Source organism: Phyllostomus hastatus, unplaced genomic scaffold (genome assembly GCF_019186645.2).
Source record: "Phyllostomus hastatus isolate PE091 unplaced genomic scaffold, TTU_PhHast_1.1 phas_scaffold_78, whole genome shotgun sequence".
Lineage (NCBI taxonomy): Eukaryota > Metazoa > Chordata > Mammalia > Chiroptera > Phyllostomidae > Phyllostomus > Phyllostomus hastatus.
Window position 1 is genome coordinate 6,604,628 of NW_025334041.1, and position 23,202 is coordinate 6,627,829.

A 23,202-nucleotide genomic window follows, 5' to 3' on the forward strand; every position below is an offset into this window, starting at 1 on the left:
TCTGACATTTTTGGCATAGAGGTCTTTGCTCTCCTGCTGGTTGCTTTATGACTGAATGACAGCCGCCACACCTCTGTTCTTCCAGGATGAAAGGCAGGTGTAGGGCTAGGACGTGCACTAATCTGCGCATCCATCTAAAAGCTTTCCCAGAAGCCCCAGGAGCAACGTCAACTTTCACCTAATTGGCCAGCATTGTGTCAAGTGGCTGCCCCGAGGCGTAAGGGAGTCTAGAAAAGTATTTTTTAGTTAGAACAAAGGTTCCATTAGGATGACTAGACACTAGGCGAGAAAAGAACAGATTTCTGCTACAGAAAACCTGAGCAAGCTGCAAATGAAGGGGACCTCCCTTATTTTAGAGAGGGGATGTATGGATGATACAGTGGTGGGTGTCCTCTCCCAAAGAACCAGGTGAAGGAGGAGAGGCCTGCGGGATCCTGCTGCATGAGCTGCTGAGACGAAGAACTTCCCCGTGGTCACTAACACAGTGGTAGCTGACCTTCACTGACGCTCACGAAACCGAGAGGAAAAGGACCTGCTCCCCAAAGTCCGCTATATTATCTGCTGCATCCTCCTCTAAGCGGAAGCCTGGAGCTGTGAAAATTCCCATCTAACAAACTTTAACTTACTGTACTCACTCCCACTTTGGTGCAGAAACATGGGGAGAAGTCAGCTTTGGGCAGCGGACTTAACTTTTGCCTTCCCATGCCTAAGCCATAAAACAGAAAAATAGCACTTCCATCCCTATCCATCTACCAATGTGCTGCACCCACAGCAGGTGCTCAGGATACTCGTGTCAACCTTCGTGAAGACTAAAAGGAAATGAACATGTATTTGGGAGATTGCCAGGTGGTTTCCACGCATCGCTCCTGGACTCATCAGCGCGCCTTTAAGCAGGCATCACCATTTCCATCGAGAAGACTAAACTGAGGCTCAGAAAAGTGCACCAGGGACACACAGAGGTGGGGTTCAAGTTTATCTGAGAGCCTTTGTGCCTTATGCAAAGTACCCTCAAGGTCTCTCCTCCGCCAAAGGTGCTGGTACCGAGTTTTGCAGACAGTCGACCTACGGAAACTCTGAGCAGCGGTTTGATTTAACTTTGGGAGAGCCAACTCTTAGGATGGAGGAACCAACCCAAATGCTCAGGGTGCGGTCAAATAGGGCAGGCTAACGCCCAGGTAGCTAGTGGTGAGGCCTGAGCGCCCACGGGAGTGCAGGCCAGGTGCGCTCCAAACGGCCCGCACGGCCGCGCGGGGACCAGGGACCCCAGACGGGTGTCCTAGGGGGAACCCCGGCGCGGCGGTCGTCTGCAGGGTCGCCCGGGCCGCGCCTCGGGAGGGCTGCGCGTGACGCACTTCCGCCCGGCGTCTTCCGGCTTAAAGGGGCCCCAACCTGGCGCACAACAACAACAACAACGAACCCAAAACGGGAGCGCTGCCGGCCGGCGCCTAGCTCCAGTCCCCGCCCCCCTGCCACCTGCCGCCGCCCGGGCAGTGCCGGGCCCTCCGCCCCGCGGCCCTGCCCCGTGCCTGCCCCGCCCGAGGGAGCGGGCGGACCGCGGGCCGCGCCCTCTGGCCAACTTTCCCCGCGGCCACCGCGCCGCCTCGCGAGACCCGGGGCTGGCCGCGGCCGCTGCTGAGCCGCAGGAAGGGAGCGGCCGCCGCGGAGGACGCCCGCCCCGACTGTGCGGCCGGCTGCCCTACCTGGGCGCGGAGGGCGGCGGCGGCGGCGGGCCCCGCGGCCTCCTCTCAGGTACCTCTGCCCCCGGAGCGGCCCGGCCCCTTCCCCAGCCCTCCCGGCGGGGCCGTCGCGTAGGGGCCTTGTTGCGTTTCAGCTGGGGGGGGTGCGGCGGGGGCAGGGGCGGTGACTCGGGCCGTGGCGCCCCCGCCCTTCCCTTCCTCCCTTCTCAACGATTTCTCTCTCTCTCCCCGCCGCCCCCCGCAGTCCGGTGGAGCCTAGCGGAGCCCGGACCTGGCGGGGAACGCTGCACCGCGGCCGGGCCCCCAGACCCCAGCGCCGCCACCGTCCATCACCCTCAGTACAGGCAATGGCCTTTGTATCGCCCGACGCACTTGTGACCGACTCGGACGCGGGATATTGAGAACCCGTTCGCTTCCGTCCCCACCCCAGTTGCGCTGGGAGTAACCACCTCGGCCCCTTCGGACTCTTTACTGCTGCTCCTTCGGACTGTTTTCGGCTTTGGGGGCACCATGGACCAAAGTGGGATGGAGATTCCCGTGACCCTCATCATTAAGGCACCGAATCAGAAGTACAGGGACCAGACTATTAGCTGCTTCTTGAACTGGACCGTGGGGAAACTAAAAACACATCTGTCTAACGTCTACCCTAGCAAACCAGTAAGTGTCGACGAGCTGACGTAGAGGCTCCGGCCCGCGGCCATTCGCGCCCCTGCGCCGGGTCCTCACCATCTGCTTGCTCACCCCTGCCCCTCTTGGGTCAAAACAGACCTCTTTTAGTAGACTGCGAAGTATTTTGAGTTCTGAATGTGTGTATGTGTGTGTGTCTCTTGAGTGACCGAGCCATTAATATCTTCTTGATGAGGTTCAGTTAATTAGTAAGAATGCACAGAAATATCAAGGGACGTAAGAAATGGCAGGCATGGATAAAAAAGACCGTTTTCCTTGGACTTAAAGTCATCAACCTAATATAGGATGATAGTTATGTCCTTAAAAAGAGAGAGAGAAACATTACAGTTCATAGTAAAGCTTTTATTGCTTATTCGACTAAAATTCCTTTTTACTTTCACCCCGTGACCCAGAAATTTGCTTACTGTTGAAGAGCAATTTTTTTTGGAACTAAGTATGAACGCCTATCAAAATTACACTTTGAAGACTAATATATATATATTTTAAGAAGCAAAGAGTAATGAGTTTTAGATTCACTTTCCTCTGCCCCTCCCTCCCTCATTTTTCTCCTGTACAGGACACAGAAATTTCACTAATTAGAAAAGAACAGTCCTTCCACCCCCCTACCATTTGGTACATCTTTTTATTCCTTTTATATGACTGTTTGTAAGTCACTGTGGCAGTGTTTTCCATTCTGAATCATATTGGGGTATTGCAAAGATAAGAAATAAAATGCAAAGAGTACAGCTCCATCTGTCCCCAAAGGTAGATTGGAAAGAGCATCGTTGATAATTAAAAAGTTTTGATAAGTAAAGAAGGCATTTGATCTATATTTGGATATTAATGAATTAGGACTGTTTCAGGGGTGCAGTATTAAGTTTAGTTAGTTTAGATTTCTAGAATAATTACAGGAATATTGAGGTTATTGCAAAAATAGGTTTAGAAAAACAGTCCTTAGTTGGCATTAGCTGTGTTTGTCAGTACCTTGTGATACATTTTTAGGAGAAGAAATAAAAGCTCTCAGGTATTTAAGTACTTGGAACTCTCATTTATTCAGGTCTTTTGTTTGAAAGTTAAAGTTTACACAGGGGGTAACAATTTGTTTTAAAATTGTCTGCTTTACAAAAGATTTCCTATTGCATATGGTTGGTTTGGCACAGTTTCGAAGTGGAAAACGGCTTTTCAGGATACTCAGAGTTTAAAGCCGTAGACTTCCATAGTACTCCTGGTAACACCGCGCAATGCCGTTCCTGAGCGGGGCCCGTCTCAGTGTGTGCGCTCCAGTGCACGCTCATGTGAGGGTCTTCATGTGACATGATTGAACCAAAGGGACTCGGTTTGCATTGGGATAGACCAAGAGTTACACTTCTCTAAAACTTTTTTATTTTGTAAAAACTCGGAGAGGGGCGTGAAACCCTTGTGCCTTATCTGCACCCCTCATGGCACTAATCTCCAGTGAGGGGCAGCTGCTGGGGACAGATCGGTCACAGACTTCTTTGCACCCCGCCCTCCTGCCCTGCCTGCTGCCTGTACACACTGCAGATGGGTTGCAGGCTGTGCAAACAGTGTGTGGGCTTTAATGACCTGACTGCCTAACTCGGCCGCAATCCTGGCCTTTTTCCTCCTCTAGCAAGTCTCCTCCAAGCGAAGGTACTATCTGAAGGTTACTTGTAGGTGAATGAGAGTGGGCGGGCCTAGGGGCGGGGCACAGGTGTTTATTTTCCTAGAACTTCACTGAAAACTTTGCTATGGTGGTTCGGTTTGACAGGCTTACGTTCTGACTTACCACAGCACAGTCGTCAAACAGACCAACTGTTTAATGACACCCCGCAGCCATTGGTGGTCCTCCATATAGAAATTGGAGTCCTACCAGTTTTCTTCGTAAGATTGCTAATTGAAACAGAAAACATTTTGCAACCTAAGCATGTTACATGACTAACAAAATACATTTATACAGGAAGTTTAGGTTCTTAGGACCACCCACAAGGATTGCTTAACGTCATCCTGTGTTTAAGTGTCTCAATCGCTGTGTCGATGTTTAGCAGAGACCATTTCTGACGCCTGGTTTCTTGCACATCAGGGGGCAGGGTGGGTGGACTGGGAAGCAGAGGAGGGTCCCGGTGCCCAGTGAGAAGGAGAAAAGGTGGCAGCTCGGGGCTGCGCTGCGCCTACCTGGGCCTGATGGTCCTGGCTGGCGGTGGGCATGGGTCCCTGTGGGTAGCCAGCTGCTCTGGGGAAGTAAGTGGAGCTGCTAGAGGGGGAAGAAGGGAGACTTGAAGTTGTCGTTTTATCCCTGCAAGAATAGACCGTGTGTCTACATGCTGTTAATGGGTCTCGGCGACAGTGTGTGAAATCCTAAGGTCTAGGTGTAAGGTCACATGTTGACTTAATGACAGACAGTCTCCACATGGATATTTTAAATTCAACTCCCCCACCCTCAGGAAGCCCACAACAGATAACACGCCCCCTACCCCCACTGCCAGCACACTTTCTTGGGCTTCATTTATTTATTTGATTTGGATTTTATTGACCTGGCATTCGAATGTCCATGTGCCAAGCACGAAGATGAGGTAAGAGTCCTTTGCTGGAGCTCAGGTCCGGTGGGGGGGTGGAAACACGAAAGTAAATACCTCCAGTGACGGGACTGGTGCTCTGCTGGGGCCGCACTGAGGGCCGCAGGTGCACAGGGGAGGGGCGGCTTGCTCTGGAGTCCGGGGTGAGGGAGTGGGGAGCTGGTTTAAGAAAAGGTTCACAGGGATATTTTTCTCAGATAACAGTTTTAAGCAGAGGAGAACTTTTTAAAACTATTTTTCTCAGAGCTAGTGTTGCACTGGAATTCAAACCCAGGTTTGTCTGACTGGCAAGCCTCAGGCGCTTAACCCTTTATGGTTCCTCTAGGAACTTGGCCCTCTCAGCTGTATACTTGCAGATTACAAGAACTACAAAAAGAGGTGTCTGTTTACATGGTTTGCCATCTAACAGCTGCAGATGAATGGATAATGTAGCCTTAATACCGTTCTGATGAATATCAACTTAGTGTGAGGTTATTGCTGCTTATTTTGATAAGTTATAGGGGAGATATGGGAGCATAATATCTTAAGACTCAAAGCAGATTGCTTTTCCCTGTCTTGTCACACCCCTGCTCCTTCGCGTGACCCAGAGCAGCCTTGTGTTCTGGCAGTCTCTGTTGTGCTTCTGCCTGGTTTCCGAGTGGCCTGTCGGTGCAAACAGCTCAGCAGGGAATGTCCCCTTGGAGTTCTGGAGGAAGTTCTTTAAGCTCGGTATGCTGGTTTTGCTTACAGCTGTTGCAAGGAGATAAGGGGTGGAGACAGCTTGGGTAAACTGTGCTTCCATTCCAGGGTTTCTGGATTTCCTGGGGCTTTGGGTGGGCTGGGTTCAGTGGGAGTGCGAGATGTGTTCCGGCAGAAATCCACAGATTCCTTTCCCACAGAGAGCGTGTCCTGGGAACAGCTCTTTAAAGCCCTTTGACTTGACAGTTATATGTAAGTACTGAAATGTTAATAGTTACTATTTTCAAAGGACTTGGGTCATAGTTCTTTGAACTAACATGTAAGTTATGGATTGCTTTTACTGAGGTATTTGGTATTGTCCAAGTCAGATATACTAAGAACATGCTTTTTTGAGCCCTATGTTATTATGAGAGACCCATTTAGTTCTTCACATACAAAAGTTCAGTCTTTTGATACCAACTAGGTGACTTCTAGAAATATGAAGCATTTTTGGCTTTGTAAAACTCAACTGGCAGACTCTTGTGAATATTTAAAGTATGCTAGGGATGCATAACATTATATCTGCTTTTGACATCTGATTAAATGTCTCTTTAGGTAATAATATATGTAGAGCTTTTAGAAGGAAAAAGAATCTTCCACCAGTTCAGGTTTGATTTCTGCATGTCATGCTGGCAGGTGCGCTCTCCTCTCCTTGGTTCTTGGCCATGTCTGTGCAGTGGGTAGCAGGCCGTTTGGGGTCAGCTGGTTAGGCAGCTGTTTGGTCGGAGTGCTCGAGTTCTGTCTCTGGGCTGCTCAGAGTGGCGTCAGGATGTCTCCAGCCTGGTCATTCAGCCGCCTGTGCTCCACCACACGTCACCAGCGTAGTCTGGGATGGAGCGGGGCAGGCCGTGGCCGTGCTCTACCTGCTGGGGTTTGCTGGCTGCTTGATGTGGCGTGTGAGCAGCAGGAAGAATGGCGATGCTCTTAACGGATGCGGCCAAGTACATTTGTATGTCAGTCTGTGCAGCTGGCCTCTTACAGCAAACCACTTAACTGTGATAGTTTAATTAGTGCTTTATTTTAGATGTACTGATTCTGTTTTCTGAACCCATTTATTTATTTATTTAAAAGATTTTATTTTGAGAGAGAGGGAAAGGGAGAGAGAGGGAGAGAAACATCACTGTGTGGTTGCCTCTTGCACCCCATCCTGGGGTCCATGGCCTACAACCCAGACATGTGCCCTGACTGGCAGTCGAACCAGCGATCCTTTGGTTCACAGACCTGCACTCCATCCACTGAGCCACACCAGCTAGGGTGAAACTCTTATATTTAAAAGGTGCCATGCAATCTTTTTTGTTTGGTGAGAGAAGAATGAACTTTTGTTAGGTTAAGCTACTGAGATCTTGGGACTTGCTGTAGCAGCCAGCATCGCTTACCCTGCCCAACACAGAAGCGGGTTTTCAGTCAGGGTGAAGGACAGTGTGGTTAGCCGGTCTGCAGGAGCAGAACTGTCACATTTACTAGTAAAATTTGATTTGAATTGAGATCTCGAAATCTGTACTTTTCCTAAAACATATAATCTAAAATAACTAGATGAAAATTCATTTGATTATTGTTATTTGCTATCATATCTAACCACTGGTTTCTCAGATGTTTAAATTATATGATATTTAAATGGAAGAAACAATTTTTTTAGTTGACAGAACCATTTTCAAATCCTCTTACCTAATTTAGGCACATGAAAATTTCTTTTTCTCTATTTTCAATCACAGTAAAATTAAAGAATTCCTTTTCCTTTTAAAACTTCTGCTTATCTGAAGAATATTCAGTTTAAGGCAACAGTATATTTTATTGAGGTATAATTTGCACACTGTAATGCTTGCCCTTTAACATGTATAACTCAGTGGCTTTCAGTAGTCCACAGAGTTGCCCACTTGTCACCACGTCCAATTCCAGAACATGTGTATCACCCCAGAGAGAAACCCCGTGCCTGTGAGCGGTCACTCCCCAGCCTCTGCTCCCCCAGTCCCTGGTAGCCACTAATCCACCTTCTGTCTCTGGATTTGCCTGTTCGGGAAACTTTATGTAAGTAGGATCGTAGTAAATCTGTGGCCTTTCATGTCTGGCTCCCTACACTGTTTGCAGGGTTCATCCGCGTTATGACGAGTACCACTTCTTCATTGCTTTGTACGGACCAGTAATGCTGCGGGGTGCATATTCATCATATTTTGTTTATTCACTTATCAGTTAACATATTTGTTTGTTCCGGCTTTTTGGCATTATGAATAATGCCGCTGTGAACATTCTTGAACATGTTTTGTGTGGATTTGGGTGTACACTGAGTCATACGGTAACTCTGTGTTTACCTCTCTGAGGAAGGGCCGAACTTCCCCACGAAGGCTGCTGTTCCGTGAACATTCTCACCACCGGTGTGTGAGGGTTCCGTTTGCTCCCCATCTTGGCCCACACTCATTTTTGTCTGTATTTTTTAGGAGGGTATTGTGCTCTATTCTAAGAGATTTATGTGCATTTTCATTGTTATGTTCATTTTCATTTCTGTGAAATAGATACTGTTATTGTCCTCATTTTACAGATGAGGAAACTGAGGCACAGAGTGGTGGTAGTGGCATCTTGTACAAGTTTCTTAAATATTCTTCATCTGTCTCTGCCGTGTTCACCTGTGAGTCCAGTACCACCTCCCCCTTGGTTAGCTACTCAAGGTCGTTGCTTTTTTTTTTTTTAAGATTTTATTTATTTATTTTTAGAGAGGGAAGGGAGGGAGAAAGAGAGAGAGAGAGAGAGAAACATCAATGTGCAGTTGCTGGGGGCCGTGGCCTGCAACCCAGGCATGTGCCCTGACTGGGAATTGAACCTGTGATGCTTTGGTTTGCAGCCTGCGTTCAATCCACTGAGCTACGCCAGCCAGGGCAAGGTCATTGCTTTTTAAATTATCTGTTTTTCTCTCCTGCATCATTAGTTTTTTCCCCATTCTACTAGATTATTCATATTGGCATATAAACATGTTATTTCTCTGTTCTTAAAAAAACAAAAACACAAAGTAGTAAAACAAGTAAGACCAGACCCTGTTTTTTTTTTTTTTTGAGGATATATATTTATTGATTCTAGAGAGAGAGGAACATCGATGTGAGACAAACATCGATCAGTTGCCTTCTGTACGCGCCCAGACCAGGACTGAACCCACAACCTAGGTAGGTACTCTGACCGGGAACGGAACCTGCAACCTCTTGGTGTACCGGACGACACTCCAGCCAACTGAACCACACTGGCCAGGGCCCAGACCCTCTTTCGATTCCACTTCCCTTCTAGCTAGTGCTCTGTTTCTTTCCTTGTCCTTAGTGCGAACCTCCTTGTAAGTTGCGTATATTCACCGTCTCTAACCGCACTCCTCTCCTTTTTTCTAACACCCCTTCCAGCTAAGTTTTTCCCCTGCTGCCCACCCAGATTGCTCTATCAAGGTCAGTAGGGGTCTCCACGCTGCAGGGTGCTCGGAGGGAGTACAGAAATAAACTGAACAGAGTGAAAGGAGGACACTGGGAGTAATCACAGATGCCTGGAAATACTCAAATGTCCGTCGGTAAACTGCGGTACTTCTGCGTGAAGGAGCCTCAGTCAGCTGTCAGAGAGAATGGGGAAGACACCCTAACACTGCTCAAGCTTGACCTCCAGGGCGTGTTAAGTGAGAGAACAAGGCACAAAAGAGGAGGTGTAGTGGACTGCTTGTCATGTGGGAAAAGAAGGCCGCACTGGTGCCTGTGTTCAGGTCCGGGTGGTGGTGAATAGAAGCAATGGAAGGGTGAGTCAGGATGAGGGAGGGAGGGAGCAGGGGCAGAACATCCACCCCTTTGAATGGACATCATTCTGTGATGTTTACTCCGTTGCTATATAATTTAAAAAGTTAAATAGGGAAAGTAGTTCCTGCATGGTAACACAATACTTTGATGATTTAATGTCGGGATGGCGGCATGACTGCGAGAGGAATTACCCCGAGTGATTTGGAAACAGTGCTCTAACTGTGTATTTCTGGGGTGTGTACATGAGGGCTGTAGAGAGCCTCAGGCAATTTTAAACTTCACTCGACGTTGTTCTTACTTTGAGATTGCATATGGTAGGATGAAACATGTAAGTAAGTTTGCTAATGGCGTATGTTCTTTTAATGTCATTAGCAAGCAAGACTTTCAAGGCAAGAGAAGATATAACAAAATAAGTAAAAACATATACTGTCCTATTGATTTAATTAAGAAATGTCAGTATGAACTTTTAAAGTGTCTTTTTCTAAAAAAAGTACATATTTTCTAGCTTTCCTTAGTGAAGAATCTTAGAAATAATGACAACTAACAGTGAAGTACTCGTAGATCCCAGATTTTGGTCTTTAGAGAGCATTTCCCATTAAAAGGAACCATGGCTCCTGGCTGATGCACCTGGGGCATTTTGTGCCTGAAAGCAAAAATATAAAATTCTACAAGTTCATCATGATACTTAACCCCAAACCCTTGATGTTTGGCACCTGAGGACCATAGATCTTACTCAGTGTGATGGTTTCTATGACGATTGTCTTTACTATAAAAAACTCTTTTACTACCCATGTTGAATATATAGTCTATTTAACAATTGTTACAGTTTTGCTTGAATTTGACATATGTAGGAGTGGTTGATATAGCTACTATCTAATTGTGTCAATAGATTTTAAGGAACATTCGCCTGTTTCTCAGTTATGAAATAGGAGTTCTTATGGGGACTATACATAAATGCTTTAATTGTAAATGCTTTAATGCTGTCAGTGGGAGCTCTTAGCAGAGTTATCGTAAGTACAAAACAGAGCAGAGACAACCAGAACGTGTCTCCTGCTGGGGGTTGCTTGGAGAGAGGGCGGCTGCATCTCCGTGCAGTTGAGTTGATTTTCCTTTAGTCTCATGTTTTTGAAAAATGTGCAAAGCTATTCTAGAAAGTGGAGGGAATGATAAAATCTATTAAATAGTTTATCTACAGCTATAACTAAATTCAAATGGCTTTTGAATTAAAACCAATAAGTTGTTCCGCATGATGTTAGTAAAGAAAAAAATCTTACATATACTTTTAGATGAAAAATACTGATGAGACCATACAAATACCTCTGGCAACTTTCAAATTTTATCTCGCTGTTGACTTTTAACAGAAGGCCAGCCACCTCCTCGTTTATAGCTTGAAGATTTATAATGATAGTCCCATATGCATTGCATTATGGCTGAAAAGACAAAACTTCCAATTTACCTGTTTTCTGTTTTTTTTTAAATTTGGTAATTATCCATATTTCATCATATCTACAATAAATAGCCTACCATTCACTGAGTTCTTAATGTCATAAATGGAATTTGGAAAAAGAAAAGTCTTAAACTATGTCTGATTTCTGCTTATTTGTGCCTACAGGGAGTTGACCCATATTGAGGCATTTACTCCCAACCTTTATTTTGTGTAACTAGAAACAGTTGAATTCTTTTCTTTGTCCCGTTTCCCAGTTGACGAAGGATCAGAGGTTGGTGTATTCGGGCAGACTGCTTCCCGATCATCTGCAGCTGAAAGACGTTCTCAGAAAAGTAAGCGGATTTCTACCCCTGCGTGCCACCAGACGCGGTCCGAGTGTGAGAGCAGAGTCGTGCTGAACTTCTGTGGGTATCCAGCCAGTTCAGGTCGCAGATGCTAAAAATCAGCCCACCTGGGTAACGTTCCAGGTTACTGTGAGCTAGAGTGTAAAAACACAATGATAGATTGCAGTTAGTTTAGGTAGCAGTTTGCATGTCTATCTGAGAGCTAAGTCTGAAATGGGATTATATATTTGTCGTCAGGTATTTGGCATTCTGCGTAGGAAAACACTGTCAGTTTAGCAGTAGTGCTGGAGAGGAGCGTTCAGGGTGTGGTGAGGATTTTCCCTGACGCAGTCTGCCGTCTCACAGCCCCTTCTGACCAGACCGCATGACGTTATAATACAGGTTGCTTGGGTTAGGAGTCAGCTTCTGGGCAGGAAACAGAAGGAAGCCCGCGTGTCCGTCAGTGAGCAACCTTTGAATGTTGGTGCTTAGAGCAAAAATGTATCTCAATACGTTTTTTGACAATCAGCTGGAGTGCTGGTTTTTTTAAAGTGGCAGCTTTTCACTCATGTTTATGTGTGGAATTTATACTTTTATTACTTTTCTGCATTTGCGATACTGCTTTTTGTTTGTGAATGTAGCAAAAGTGAATATACAGCTTTGATATTTTGCTCAGACCTTTCACTTAAGTCTCTTTTTTAATAGTTTATTTTTATTGGATTTTTTCATTACCATTTATCTCTCTTATACCCTCTTCCACCTCCAGCTACTCCCCTCCCTCTTGACTTAATTCTTAATGTTGTTCTGGGTGTCCCTGATCTGACTCAAGAAGTCTTTCTCCTCCTCTTTTTGTTTATGATTACCTGCGGGGAACTTTAAGAAATCTTATACCAGTATATTCTTTCTGTTTAGACAGTTGGACATTTTAACTTTGCCAGTGTGACTTCTTGCTGTCATTTTCTTTTTAATCATGTAGTTCCAGGTTGCCAAGATGGCTTAATATCTTATTTCTCCTTCAAAAATAGTGGAATTTGTAGCAGGTCTCCTCCCTCCCCCTCTCCTTTGTGAGAGATTTTATTTTTTTAGGGCAGTTTTAGGTTGAGCGGACCAAAAAAAGTTAGGTAGAGATTTCACATCCATCCCCCCGCTCCGCGGACACAGGCTCCCCCACCGCCAACACTCCCTAGTAGAGTGTACACTCGTTACACTTGACGAGCCTGCATCAGGGACACACCGCTGTCACCCGAAGCCCATGGCGTACACTAGGGCTCCCTCTTGGCGTTGCACTTCCTGCGGGTGTGGGCAAGTGTGTAATGACATGTAGTCACCGTTACGGTGTCCTGCAGGATGGTTGCACTGCCCTGAAAGCCCTGTGTGCCTCGCCTTCTGACTGTTGTCCGTTTTTATTCTTAAAAACATTGTGGCTGTAGACTCTTTGAAATAGACATTTATTTTATTATTTTAACCCAAAGATAGCGAGTTTGTACAGGGATACTCTTTTAAAAGGTTCTTGCTACCAGAAATAGTTTCTGATCAGAAGACTTAAAATAAAAATGCTCAGTCAAAGGACTGTTGGCCCCTTATATACAATATTTTGAATAATATGTTTACATTTTTAGTCAATCTTAGAACTGTTTTTGTTAAAGTCACTGTATTCCTTTTTTTCAATGAAATGCTACCCTTAGCTTTACTTGTTTCATTATAAACTGTTTTACAGAAGCTTTTCCCCAAAGGTGAATGAAAACGAATAATACTGTGACTTCATTTGAGTCGTAGGACCTTTGAAATTAGGTTTCTAAGGGTAAAGATCTCATGGTTGGATGCTTCGCATGTTCTGTACTCTGAAGCTAGGGGGCGCTGTGAACCAGCAGCGCCTTCTGTCTTCCTCGCTGGGCACGGCGGCGCGAGGCACACTGGCCCTGAAACTGCCTCCTCTTCACGCTCTGACCCCCTTCGCTTCTGTCTTTACACTCCGAAAGAAAGCAGTTGTGGTCTGTGCTCTCAGTTCTGTGCGAAAGACTGTGATACACATTTCTCTAATTGTGCACTAGTGCGCTAGTCTCCTCTTGTAACAGTGCTCTGAGCATCTCTGGGGGCGCGGCCGACTTCTGCCTTTCTGGGGTCCTCCTCAGGCTCCAGCACAGTTCTAGGGTTATGGCAGGCAGTTGACGAAGGCGTAGTTTTTACTTACGTTGTTTCTTTCTTACAGCTGGGCATCTTCTTTATCTTCCTGCCCCCTTTCCTTTGTCATACTCTGTTTTCTTTTTTTTTTTTTTTGAAGTTGCTGAGCTATGCTGTGTTCTCCTCTGTCCTCCTGTATTCTCTTTCCCTTCTCCCTCTTACTTAACCTGCTTCATGCCTGAGTATAGACATACTCATGTAATCGCTGAGCTAAAATGTCAGTCCTAGTCATTATTAGAATATTTTTTTGGTCATGTTTGTAGGTTTATGGAAACATGAGATATTTACAGAATTTAGTTCAGATATATGCTTTATATAAATATAAAATAAATTTTGACTTAAAAAATAAACTATACATCACCTTGTTAAAATCAAGGCAAATGAGATGACGGTGACATTATTTGAGTTTATTTATTATAGCTGCAAAGCCCTCAGTAAAGGAAATGTCTTTACTACTCAGAGTTTGCGGGTCTGAGCTTCAGCGTGACTGCTGCAGTTCTGATGTTAAGGTGCTGGGTGTCTTTACGCTGAAATCACAGACGGCGGGCCACAACTCCACAGCACACTGCTCGCTTCCAGACTCCTTCGTGTACGAAGCAGTCATTTTCGTCACCCAGGGTTACTGAGTATTCCGACCGCTTTCTGAGCATGGAGAAAATACTGAATCCAGAAGGGCTCCAAATTCCAAAGTGGTACATTTACCTTCAGATGGCAGCAGTTTCTTACCAAAAATGGCTCTGTTAGGAGGGAACTTAAGTTCCGAGTTGAGTGTCCCAGCTGAGCCGCTGCTGACGCCTGACTGCACCTTCCCCAGTGCCGCCCTTTCAGCGCTCTTCTTTGGTTTCAGCAAGACGAGTATCACATGGTCCATCTCGTGTGCACTTCCCGGACCCCTCCCAGCTCTCCCGACTCCAGCACCAGCACGGACGGTCCCGAGGCGTCCAGCAGCGGCAGTTCTGTGAGTTGTCAGAGAGGAGGACGTGGGGGTGTCTCCTGGTTGTCCCTATTTTGCCTCTAGAAACTAAGGGAAAGAACAGGACAGTCGGAGCTTGTGGGTTGTGAGACTGTGATTTGAATGGCTGGATTTGGGCATTTAAACTTTGTTTTTAAAATCCGACATGCAGTGCTGTCCCTTGAAGCCTGCTCCCTGGGAGTTAAACTTCACTGCTTGAGGGTCAGTAATAGATCCAGTCTTCAGGGGTTTCGTTACTGAAATACTAAGGAGACAGAGTTATGCATGGTTATATAATATAACCTCTAAGGCCAGTAAGATTTCATGAATATTTAAGGTGTTTAATAGAGTATATTTTATTCAAGGCGGATTAAATGATTGAGTTTTCAGCATGCTAAATCTTCTAAGTAGATTGCTCGGTCAAGAACTTTGTGTTCTGAAACGACTGCGTTTGCGTGTCCATTCCTCTGCTGGACCTGCGCAGTCAGCTCTCCCAGGCTTGGGTGCTCATTTCGCCTGCCCGGTTTTTTCATTTACCTAGAGTTGTTTGGGAAATTCTTCTCAATAGTTAAAACTTTCCAGCCTAGATATTCTCTACAAGTTTTAAAGATACTGTACCAAGTCCTCTTACGTTGAATTATTTTTGGTTTCCAGTAAAAGGGTTATATGACACATTTGGAAGTGAGAGACGGTTCTTATCAAGGGTCTAGCCAGAACTTGAAGGAGGGGGTGAGTGGGGATAACTCGTTGATAGCTCTTCCAGCAGATGCTAGTTCTCTGATTGCTGTGTTTGCTGAGTGTGGCCCCCGTGGGCAGTGTTCCCAGTACCAGCCACGGGAATTAGCCTCAGTTAAACGGAAGTGTGTTTTGTCAGGAAGCCCAAGGGCCTCGGCCTGGCGTTCCGTGTGTACCCGCTGGGCACGGTTGTGCTGCCTCCGTTCTTGTTGAGAAAGAGTCCTCTGACTTGGCTCGTGGCTCCTGGGCCACGATTTCCTGTCATTAGTGTATACATTCAGTGTATTCTACACGTGTCAAAGGAAAAAGAAGTTGAACTCCCCTTAATGTTTTATGACTGAGAAATTTCAGTGGGGTTTGAAAATGTCTTAGAGCTCTGGTCACGAGAGAGTTATCTAATAAGGGCAGAAATCTAGAGAAACTAGCCTGGGCTGCCAAATGACTAGGCCTTTCTTTAATTTTTAATTAACCACCTTTTCGTGGTCCATTTAATGACAAATCTTGCTAAAAAAGAGGCCTTTCCAAATTCATGTCCCTAAGAATCAGACTCCCTGGTCAGATATTTGATACGTATTTTGTGTGAAGTAACATCTTGGAGAAAGCTTTTGCTGGCTTTGCAAAGGACGAATGTCCCAGGACCCCCCCAGCCCGGACTCGGGAAGGTGGACGTGCGGAAAAGCAGCCTGGCCCTGGGGGCGGTGCCGGGAGGGGCGGTGCCCGCAGACCTGGAGGGCGTTCAGGGCACGTCGTACCCCGGTTTTCAGTGGGAGAACTATAATTTGTATAGGATATAACTGAATTTTAAATGTACACAAACCCCTTGATAAACTGTTTTCAAATGGCAGCAAACTGGGGTGCTCTCCGGGACTGTGTTGTTTCAGGGGGTGAGGCGGGTGAGGGACTGAAACCATGGGAGCACGAGAATGTTAACATTCTGACTGGTCTCCTGTTCATCAGAAAACTATTTGTTGGTGGTATCTAGACACTGACAAGTTTAGAAGTAAAAGGAATCTTGAAAATCTAGTTCAATCTTATTTTTTTGTAGGAAAGCCGAGACTCGGAGGTTAAGTGAAATTTTAAGGTTATGTTCCTTGTTAATGTCAGAGATAACACCAGATCTGATTTCTAGCATGTTCCTCCTACTTTGAAGCCAGTGCATTACTAACTGCATGTTACACTGTAGCTGGCACATAGTAACTGTGTAAGTGACGCAGAAATTCGTTCCATTACTGAGCACTTTCTGTGTTCTAGGCATCGTGAAAAGAGCTTTGCATGCATTAATCTCACGATTTTGTATGTTTTTTTGTATACAGTTACTCCACTACTTAGCCTTTTCTAGTTGATACACTGTTGTATAATGAAGCAGTTTTGATTTTTCTGAAATCTTGAGCCTCATCAGAACGAAAGTTTCTCAAGATTCAAATTAGTAAATTCCTAAAATTCACTCTTTGCAGAGGGATTTCATGAACTCCTGCTTAGCAGTGTGTCTAAACTCTCACGATGGTAACGAATTCAGTCTTCTTGAAAAAGCAATCGCGTTTCTGTTTGCAGAGTCCAGACCCGTCGGGATCCACCACCCCGTCGTCCAGTGCGGAAGCCCTGCCGCTGGCGGTCAGCGCGGCCCCGGAAGGGCTGAGGCAGCGCGTCCTCCCGCAAGTGCAGGCCGACCCGGCCCAGAGCCCCCGGTTCCCGTACGCCATGCAGGGGTGAGCCGTGGGCGCTGTGGGCCTCTTCACCGCTCTCCCTCCGGGCTGTGCTGGGAGCCCCTGCCGGGGTCCGGGCGCACTTCAGAGACACCCCTCTGCCCAGCCGCATGTCTTGAGAACGGGGGCTCAGGCAAGCAGTGCTTTTGGAAGCTGCTCGTACTTTAGAACCATGTGGGGCAGCACTGTTCAGTTTGTAACGTCGGTGCTAGTCACCTGGGGACCTTGTTAGGGTGCAGGTTCCGGTTCAGTAGGATGACAATGCCTTGTGGTCCAGAAATTAAAGTTTAGAGAAATGCTTTCCACTTCTAGAGCGTTGAAAGACATGCTTTTTACCTTGTTATGGCAGACATGTGGACAACCAGCTTCCCGGACAAGCCCTGGTGGCCGGCTTCCCCGTGTACCCCGCGCTCAGCCCGCTGCAGGTGCTGTGGTGGCAGCAGATGTACGCGCACCAGTATTACATGCAATAGTAAGTGCGCGCCGGCTCCTGCGCTCGCTGGGGCACTCGCCGCGGCGCTCGCCGCGTTCTCCGCGTTTACCCCGGGTCACTTAGTTTGGGGTTGCACCTACTGGTGTGTTTCATTAGCTTTACAGAATTACAGTTATTTCCCTGGCTGGTGTGGCTCAGTGGATTGAGTGCTGGCCTGCGAACTGTAAGGTCACCCGTTTGATTCCCAGTCAGGGCACGTGCCTGGGTTGCGGGCCAGGTTCCCAGTTGGGGGCGTGTGAGAGGCAGCCAGCCGATGGCCAAGAGAAACATTATTTCTCTTGCACACTGATATTTCTCTCCCTCTCTTTCTCCCTCCCTTTCCTCTCTCTAAAAATAAATTAGTATCTTTAAAAAAATAAAAAATTATTATGAGGGAGTTCACAAGTATCTCAGCAGATACTTTTTAAGAAATCATTTGGCTGAAGGAAAATGGTTCATAGCAACTAAACCTTTCTCCACCTCTCCCTCTCGTCTCTCACTATATTGAGATGCTTTGGTACAACGTTTTACCTGTGAAAGAGGAGAAAACGTAGGGAAGTTGCACTGGGAGGCAGCAGATCTCCATGAAGAGATCAGACGTTGAAGGAAAAGAAATAGAAAGAGTCACATGTCAAGGAGGCTCGTATCTCTGTAGGACGCAGTGGTGGCGAATGCATTCCTACACGGTCAGTGTTCTCGCGAGGCCTCGCCACCGGTCACCGTCCCAGCGGCCCCTGCGGACTTCCTGTGCTCTCCTTTGACGTTTCTGGCTTCTCTTTAAGGTCCTCCTCTCCTGTGTCTCTGATTCTGTTATCCTCTCATCCTTCTCATCACTCCTTCTGTGTCCTCGGACAGCCCTCCAAGTCAGGGCCCCACCCCCAGTACCGGTCAGTGGCCTGTTGGGAACCAGGCCGCACAGCACAGCAGGAGGTGATGGCAGGGAGCTGCGAAGAAGCCGCAAGCTTCCTTGTGTTACTGCCTGAGCTCCGCCTCCTGTCCTCACAGTCTGCCCCGCCTTGCTCCGTGGAAAAACTGTGTCCCAGGAAACCGGTCCCCAGTGCCAAAAGGCTTGGGGGCCGATGCTGTAAATGGTAGCACTCCTTACGCAGTTAGAGGTGTCTGTGTACTTACCATGTGCTTGGTGATACTCAGTGTGGGGTGGGGGAAGGGGGTGCGGGGCATGAGTCTTCGGAGTGCTTTCTCCTGGGGCCTTGCTCCTAGCTCCCTGGGGTGGTCCCAGCTCTTCCTCTCCTGGCCTCATCCTGCGTCTCCACCCAGTCGCTGGGAGGGTCCTCGGGGCAGTCAGCCCTTCCCTAAGTGCAGTGTGTCCAAAATCCGACTCCACTGGCCTCTGGAGGGCGCCCTCCTGCCTGACTCCTGTCAGGGACACTGTCTCCTCTGTCCTTCCCCACGCTCTTGCTTACCCAGCCTTGCTGCCGGCTTCTCCCGTCCCCGAACCCAGCAGGTGACCAGGGCGAGCTACTGGGTCATTTCTGGCCCCCGTCCTTCCCCGGTATCTCACTTCCCATTTTTTACCCAGATCTTTTCTCATTTCAGACCCACTTTCCTGCCATCGCTTTCTCTCCCTTTGGGCTCTTTCCTGTATTTCATTCGACTATTGCCCGTTAACTTGCTTGACATGCAGTCAGTCAGTCATTCCTCCTCCCGCCCCCCAGTGTCTGACAGCCGAAGCTACAGCGTGAACTCTGTGTCCTCCTCTCTCCTTTGACTGTGTCCCACAGCACTGACCTGCTTTGTGCACCTCGTGTTCCCCTCGTCCCCTTGCACGGCCCCAGGCAGGCTGGGTGCACCGTAGCTGCCGCCGTGGTGACACGGCAGTTACCACTGAGGGACTGCTTTGTGCCTAGCACCCCACTAGGTGTTTCCGCCCCGCCTCCCTCTCGGACGAGAGCCGTGTGAGGGGAGTGGGGCTCATTGTGGATCACTTCTAGGTCATCTCACCTTTCGGCACCATCTGCCTTCGGAGCCTCACGTTCTCACACTTCGAGAAGTAGCTTGCCCGTGAGTTAGAATATCTGTGAGGCAGCAGCGTTTTAGAACTAAAAGCCCTGTGCAAAAACAAGGTATTAGTTAGCACACGGGCTTAAATAGGCTTTCATAGCCTAGGAAATTTCTGTTTTGTTTTACTTTGCTGTGTTGGTCTTTAAACTTTGGATTGTACAAGAATTTGACCGTACAGAAAGCCGGCCCGGCAGAGTGAACGCTGTGCACTCACCCCCGTGGGCACCTCCCGGCTCCCGGCTCCCGGCCGTCCTGCCGCACGGCCGCCGCCCCGCGCTGGGTACCTGAAAGCAAATGCAGGCGCATTACCACTTTACTGGGGCCTTTGGCAGGGAGAGTTATTCTGATTTTCAGGCAGTTGTAAGCAAACCTCAGGACCACAATTCTTTGTAAGTTTGACAAAGGACCTAGACCAGTGGTCCCCAGATGGAGTTCCCAGAAGTCAGCTTTGGGGCTGAGGGAGCGCGACCTGGAATCTAGTTAATATCTTAAAAATACTGATGCCAATCCTTTGCCGTAGACGGTGGACACACAGAGTGATGATAGTGAGGCTGGGTCGGAGGATCAGGTGGCGGGTGTGGGGGATTCATTCCACGGAGAAGGACAAAAGGGGCACCAGTGAGCAGGTCGGAAGAGAGAGCGGGTCCCTGCCTTGTCATGCGTTCAGTGCAGGGGAAAAAAGAGTGAGTTCTCCCCCCTCCCGTCTCCCTCCTGGGCTGGCCTGAGCTCCGCAGTCTTGGTCCTGCTCCCAGGAGGAGGTTCCTGCTCGCCCAGGAGATGGGGGGCAGGGCAGTGACGGCCCACGGCAGGCCCGTGGGAAGACACGCGGCTCGCCCAGCAGGGCTTGGAAATGTCCTGTGGCGGGGCGTGTGCCTCCTTGACACTCACTGTGGTGACTCTTCCAGTCAGGCTGCAGTCTCGGCCCAGGCCACGCTGGACGCCGCCCCCGCCCAGCCCGCGCCTTCGCAGTCCCTGAATCTGGCCCACGTTCCTGGCGACGAGCCCCCGCCCGCGCCCAACCTGGCGGCGCAGGAGAACCGGCCCCTCAACGAGAACGTCCAGATGAACGCCCAGGGAGGGCCGGTGCTGAACGAGGAGGACTTCAACCGGGACTGGCTGGACTGGATGTACACGCTGTCCCGCGCCGCCATCCTGCTCAGCATCGTGTACTTCTACTCCTCCTTCAGCCGCTTCGTCATGGTGGTGGGCGCCATGCTGCTGGTGTACTTGTGAGTGCTCGCCTCCCTCTCCGTTCCCTTGGTGGCTTTTGGGGGACCGGTGGCTTTCGGGGACCGCCCTGTGTGTGCGTGCAGGTGTCGGGTTCAACAGGTCTGGCGTCAGAAGCGGGGCAGTTACATCGAGGGAGAACATTTATCAGAATTGTCGAGAAGCAAATTTTCCTTTATTGTTGCTTACAAAAATTGTTAATTCAGCCAGATGTGCCGTATCAATTATTTGGAGCTTCAGGAAGTATGTGATTCATTCCTTTTTTTAGTTTTTATTTTAGAGAAAGAGAGCGAAACATCAGTTTGTTGTTCACTTATTTATGCATTCTTTGGTTGCCTCTTGTATGTGCGCCAACCTGGAATCGAACTCGCAGCCTTGGTGTATCAGGCCGCCGCTCCAACCCACTGAGCTACCCGGGCAGGGCCTATCCATTCTTCTACAAAGATGGTCTTTTTAATTATAGTTATCAATAGTAAGTTCTATAGATACAGGCCAGATTCTTTTCTTCACAAGTAGACGAATTTTGCCTTGCCTCCTGATTCCCCAAGAGGAAAACAGATAATCTAGTTGAATTTCATTTAGGAAAATAGCAAAGAAAAGATTTTACGACTCCTGACATGTTTTAACACATTGTATGCGGGAAACGTATTTATACGTTTTACGTTGACTGGTAGTAGAGCACACGATAAAAACTACCCGCAGACAATGTGTTAATACCTAATGCGGAGCCAGTTAAGCCCATGATGGACTTTTAGACTGAAAATGACTCCTGCTTTGCTCTCCTTGCTTTGAGAGGGGGATTTCTTGGTGTAAAGTAGGCGGCATGGTCTTTTCATGTGTTACAGTTCCAATCATTTTTCTCTTGTAGGATGCTAATGTTTCACGGTTTTACAGGGAAAAGCAGTTGTAACTACTTTTTTGTTTCACTGAACAGGCACCAAGCCGGATGGTTTCCTTTCAGGCAAGAAGTAGGTCCGCCGCAGGCTCCCCGCAATAACGCAGACGTCAACGATGGGCAAGACGCACACAACCTGGAACTTGAAGAAATGGTATGCACGTGAGGGTCTGGTGTGCTTCAGATGCAGGTGTGTCCTCAGCACGGTGTGAGGCCAGCGGGATGCAAGGATCTCGGGGTGTTCCATGAGTGCTTGTGGATTAACACACGAAGGAAAGTAAACATGTAAATTGTGCAGTTTCGTCCTGGAGAACTCAGCCATATGTTAGAATTAAATGGGAAGAACTAATATTATTCGTCCTTGAAATAGCCTAGAAAGAGAATTATGCACATGGTGAGAATTTATTGTATTACATTGGCAATTATCCCTTTGAATTCAAACAGCAAGGAATTTATCAATTTTTGATTTAACACAGATTCTGTCGACCAGCTATGTACCACTTTCTTACTTCATTCTCACGTCCCTTCTTACTGTAGGGAGGTACTTACCTCCTCCTTGTCTGTCCTGAGTTGATGCCGGCTGTTTAGTCACTCAGGAGTCCCTTTCTCGTTTTGTTTGCAAGGAGCGCCTTATGGACGACGGGCTGGAGGACGAGAGTGGGGAAGATGCGGGGGAGGACGCCGGCGCGCTCCACAGGCCGGGGCTGATGGCGTCCGCCTGGTCGTTCGTCACCACCTTCTTCACCTCGCTGATCCCGGAGGGGCCTCCCCAGGCTGCCAACTAGGCCCGGGAGACTGCCAGCTGCCCAGGAGGGTCTGACTTTAGGACCGCGTTTTAAATAACAGTGCAATTTCAAAAAAGTTTATTACTTCCTTCCCATCATCATGTACAGAGGTGTTTTTCTTTAAGCTTCTCCTGCATATGAATAGTTTAAGCACAAATGGACTACTAAATGTGTGATTTTTTAAAAAAGATCCTAACAAAACGTAGCGTAACAATATTGGTCTTCCAGGTTTGTTCATTTCAATTACGTGTGTTATACCAGACAGACCCGTGTGTGCGTCTTGTTTCTTTAAAGAGCTGCTTCACACAGAAGTACCTGTAATAAGCCTGCCCTTCAGTCTGTAATTTGAATATATATTATCTATTTTCTGTCAATTATCCTAAAAGTTTTAAACAGAATGACCTCATAGTTTTTAAAATATTATTTACCTAACATGTGCTAGTAGCATCTTGCCCAGCCATAAAGCAATAAACTTCTGAATAATCTTAATTTTGACATTTGAATAAATAATGGGAACTTTCAATTTTAAGGGCAAGCGTCCCATCATTTGGAATTGGTACCTTAAAAAAAGGCAGCTCTTCAATGGAATTAATAGTGATATAACATGTTTGATATAAGCAGTACTTTTATAAAATACAATATGCTGGAAATCATTCCCTGTAATTTTTTAAAATAAAAGGTCAATTATGATAAACTGTCTTATGAGTTCTTTGTTTTAATTCTTCAGTAATATATGCAGTATGTGCAAAAAATCTATACAAATTCCAAGTAGTTGGGGATGTCTGTCTTCAAGGTCATTTTCACCTCGTTCCATTCCAGGTAGCTGTCTCCTAGTTCTCGGGTGGTCTGAGACTGCACTAACTTTCAGAGAAAATCCCTGTGTCAGGCAGTTCCATAGTTACATGAAGGGAGTAAGTTTCTCATGGGGCAGCTAATTAACACTGAACCGCTGAGGACGGAGGATGTAGCATGGGAGAACTTGATCTCACGTGCAGTGTATTAGCACAGCTGTGATAGAACAAAGTAGAAGATTAAGAAAACCCATGAATTATCCT

General features: G+C 47.4%; 1 protein-coding gene across 4 annotated transcripts; it reads left to right on the plus strand.

The window, feature by feature from the left end:
- Positions 1 to 1,384: 1,384 nt before the first annotated feature.
- On the plus strand, positions 1,385 to 22,841 carry HERPUD2 (HERPUD family member 2). 4 transcript variants are annotated; one of them, XM_045828353.1, is made up of 10 exons: positions 1,385 to 1,749; positions 1,942 to 2,354; positions 11,107 to 11,184; positions 14,204 to 14,314; positions 16,089 to 16,106; positions 16,595 to 16,749; positions 17,096 to 17,218; positions 20,146 to 20,469; positions 21,402 to 21,516; positions 21,986 to 22,841. In XM_045828353.1, exons 2-10 carry the CDS (start codon positions 2,208 to 2,210, stop codon positions 22,145 to 22,147), a joined length of 1,233 nt encoding a protein of 410 aa, XP_045684309.1. In that variant the 5' UTR covers positions 1,385 to 1,749; positions 1,942 to 2,207; the 3' UTR covers positions 22,148 to 22,841. The 4 variants fall into 4 exon arrangements, with proteins under 4 accessions (XP_045684309.1, XP_045684311.1, XP_045684310.1 ...); XM_045828354.1 differs by lacking the exon at positions 16,089 to 16,106 and having other exon boundaries at positions 1,387 to 1,749; XM_045828356.1 differs by lacking the exons at positions 1,385 to 1,749; positions 1,942 to 2,354 and adding an exon at positions 8,758 to 8,802.
- The last annotated feature ends 361 nt before the right edge of the window (positions 22,842 to 23,202 follow it).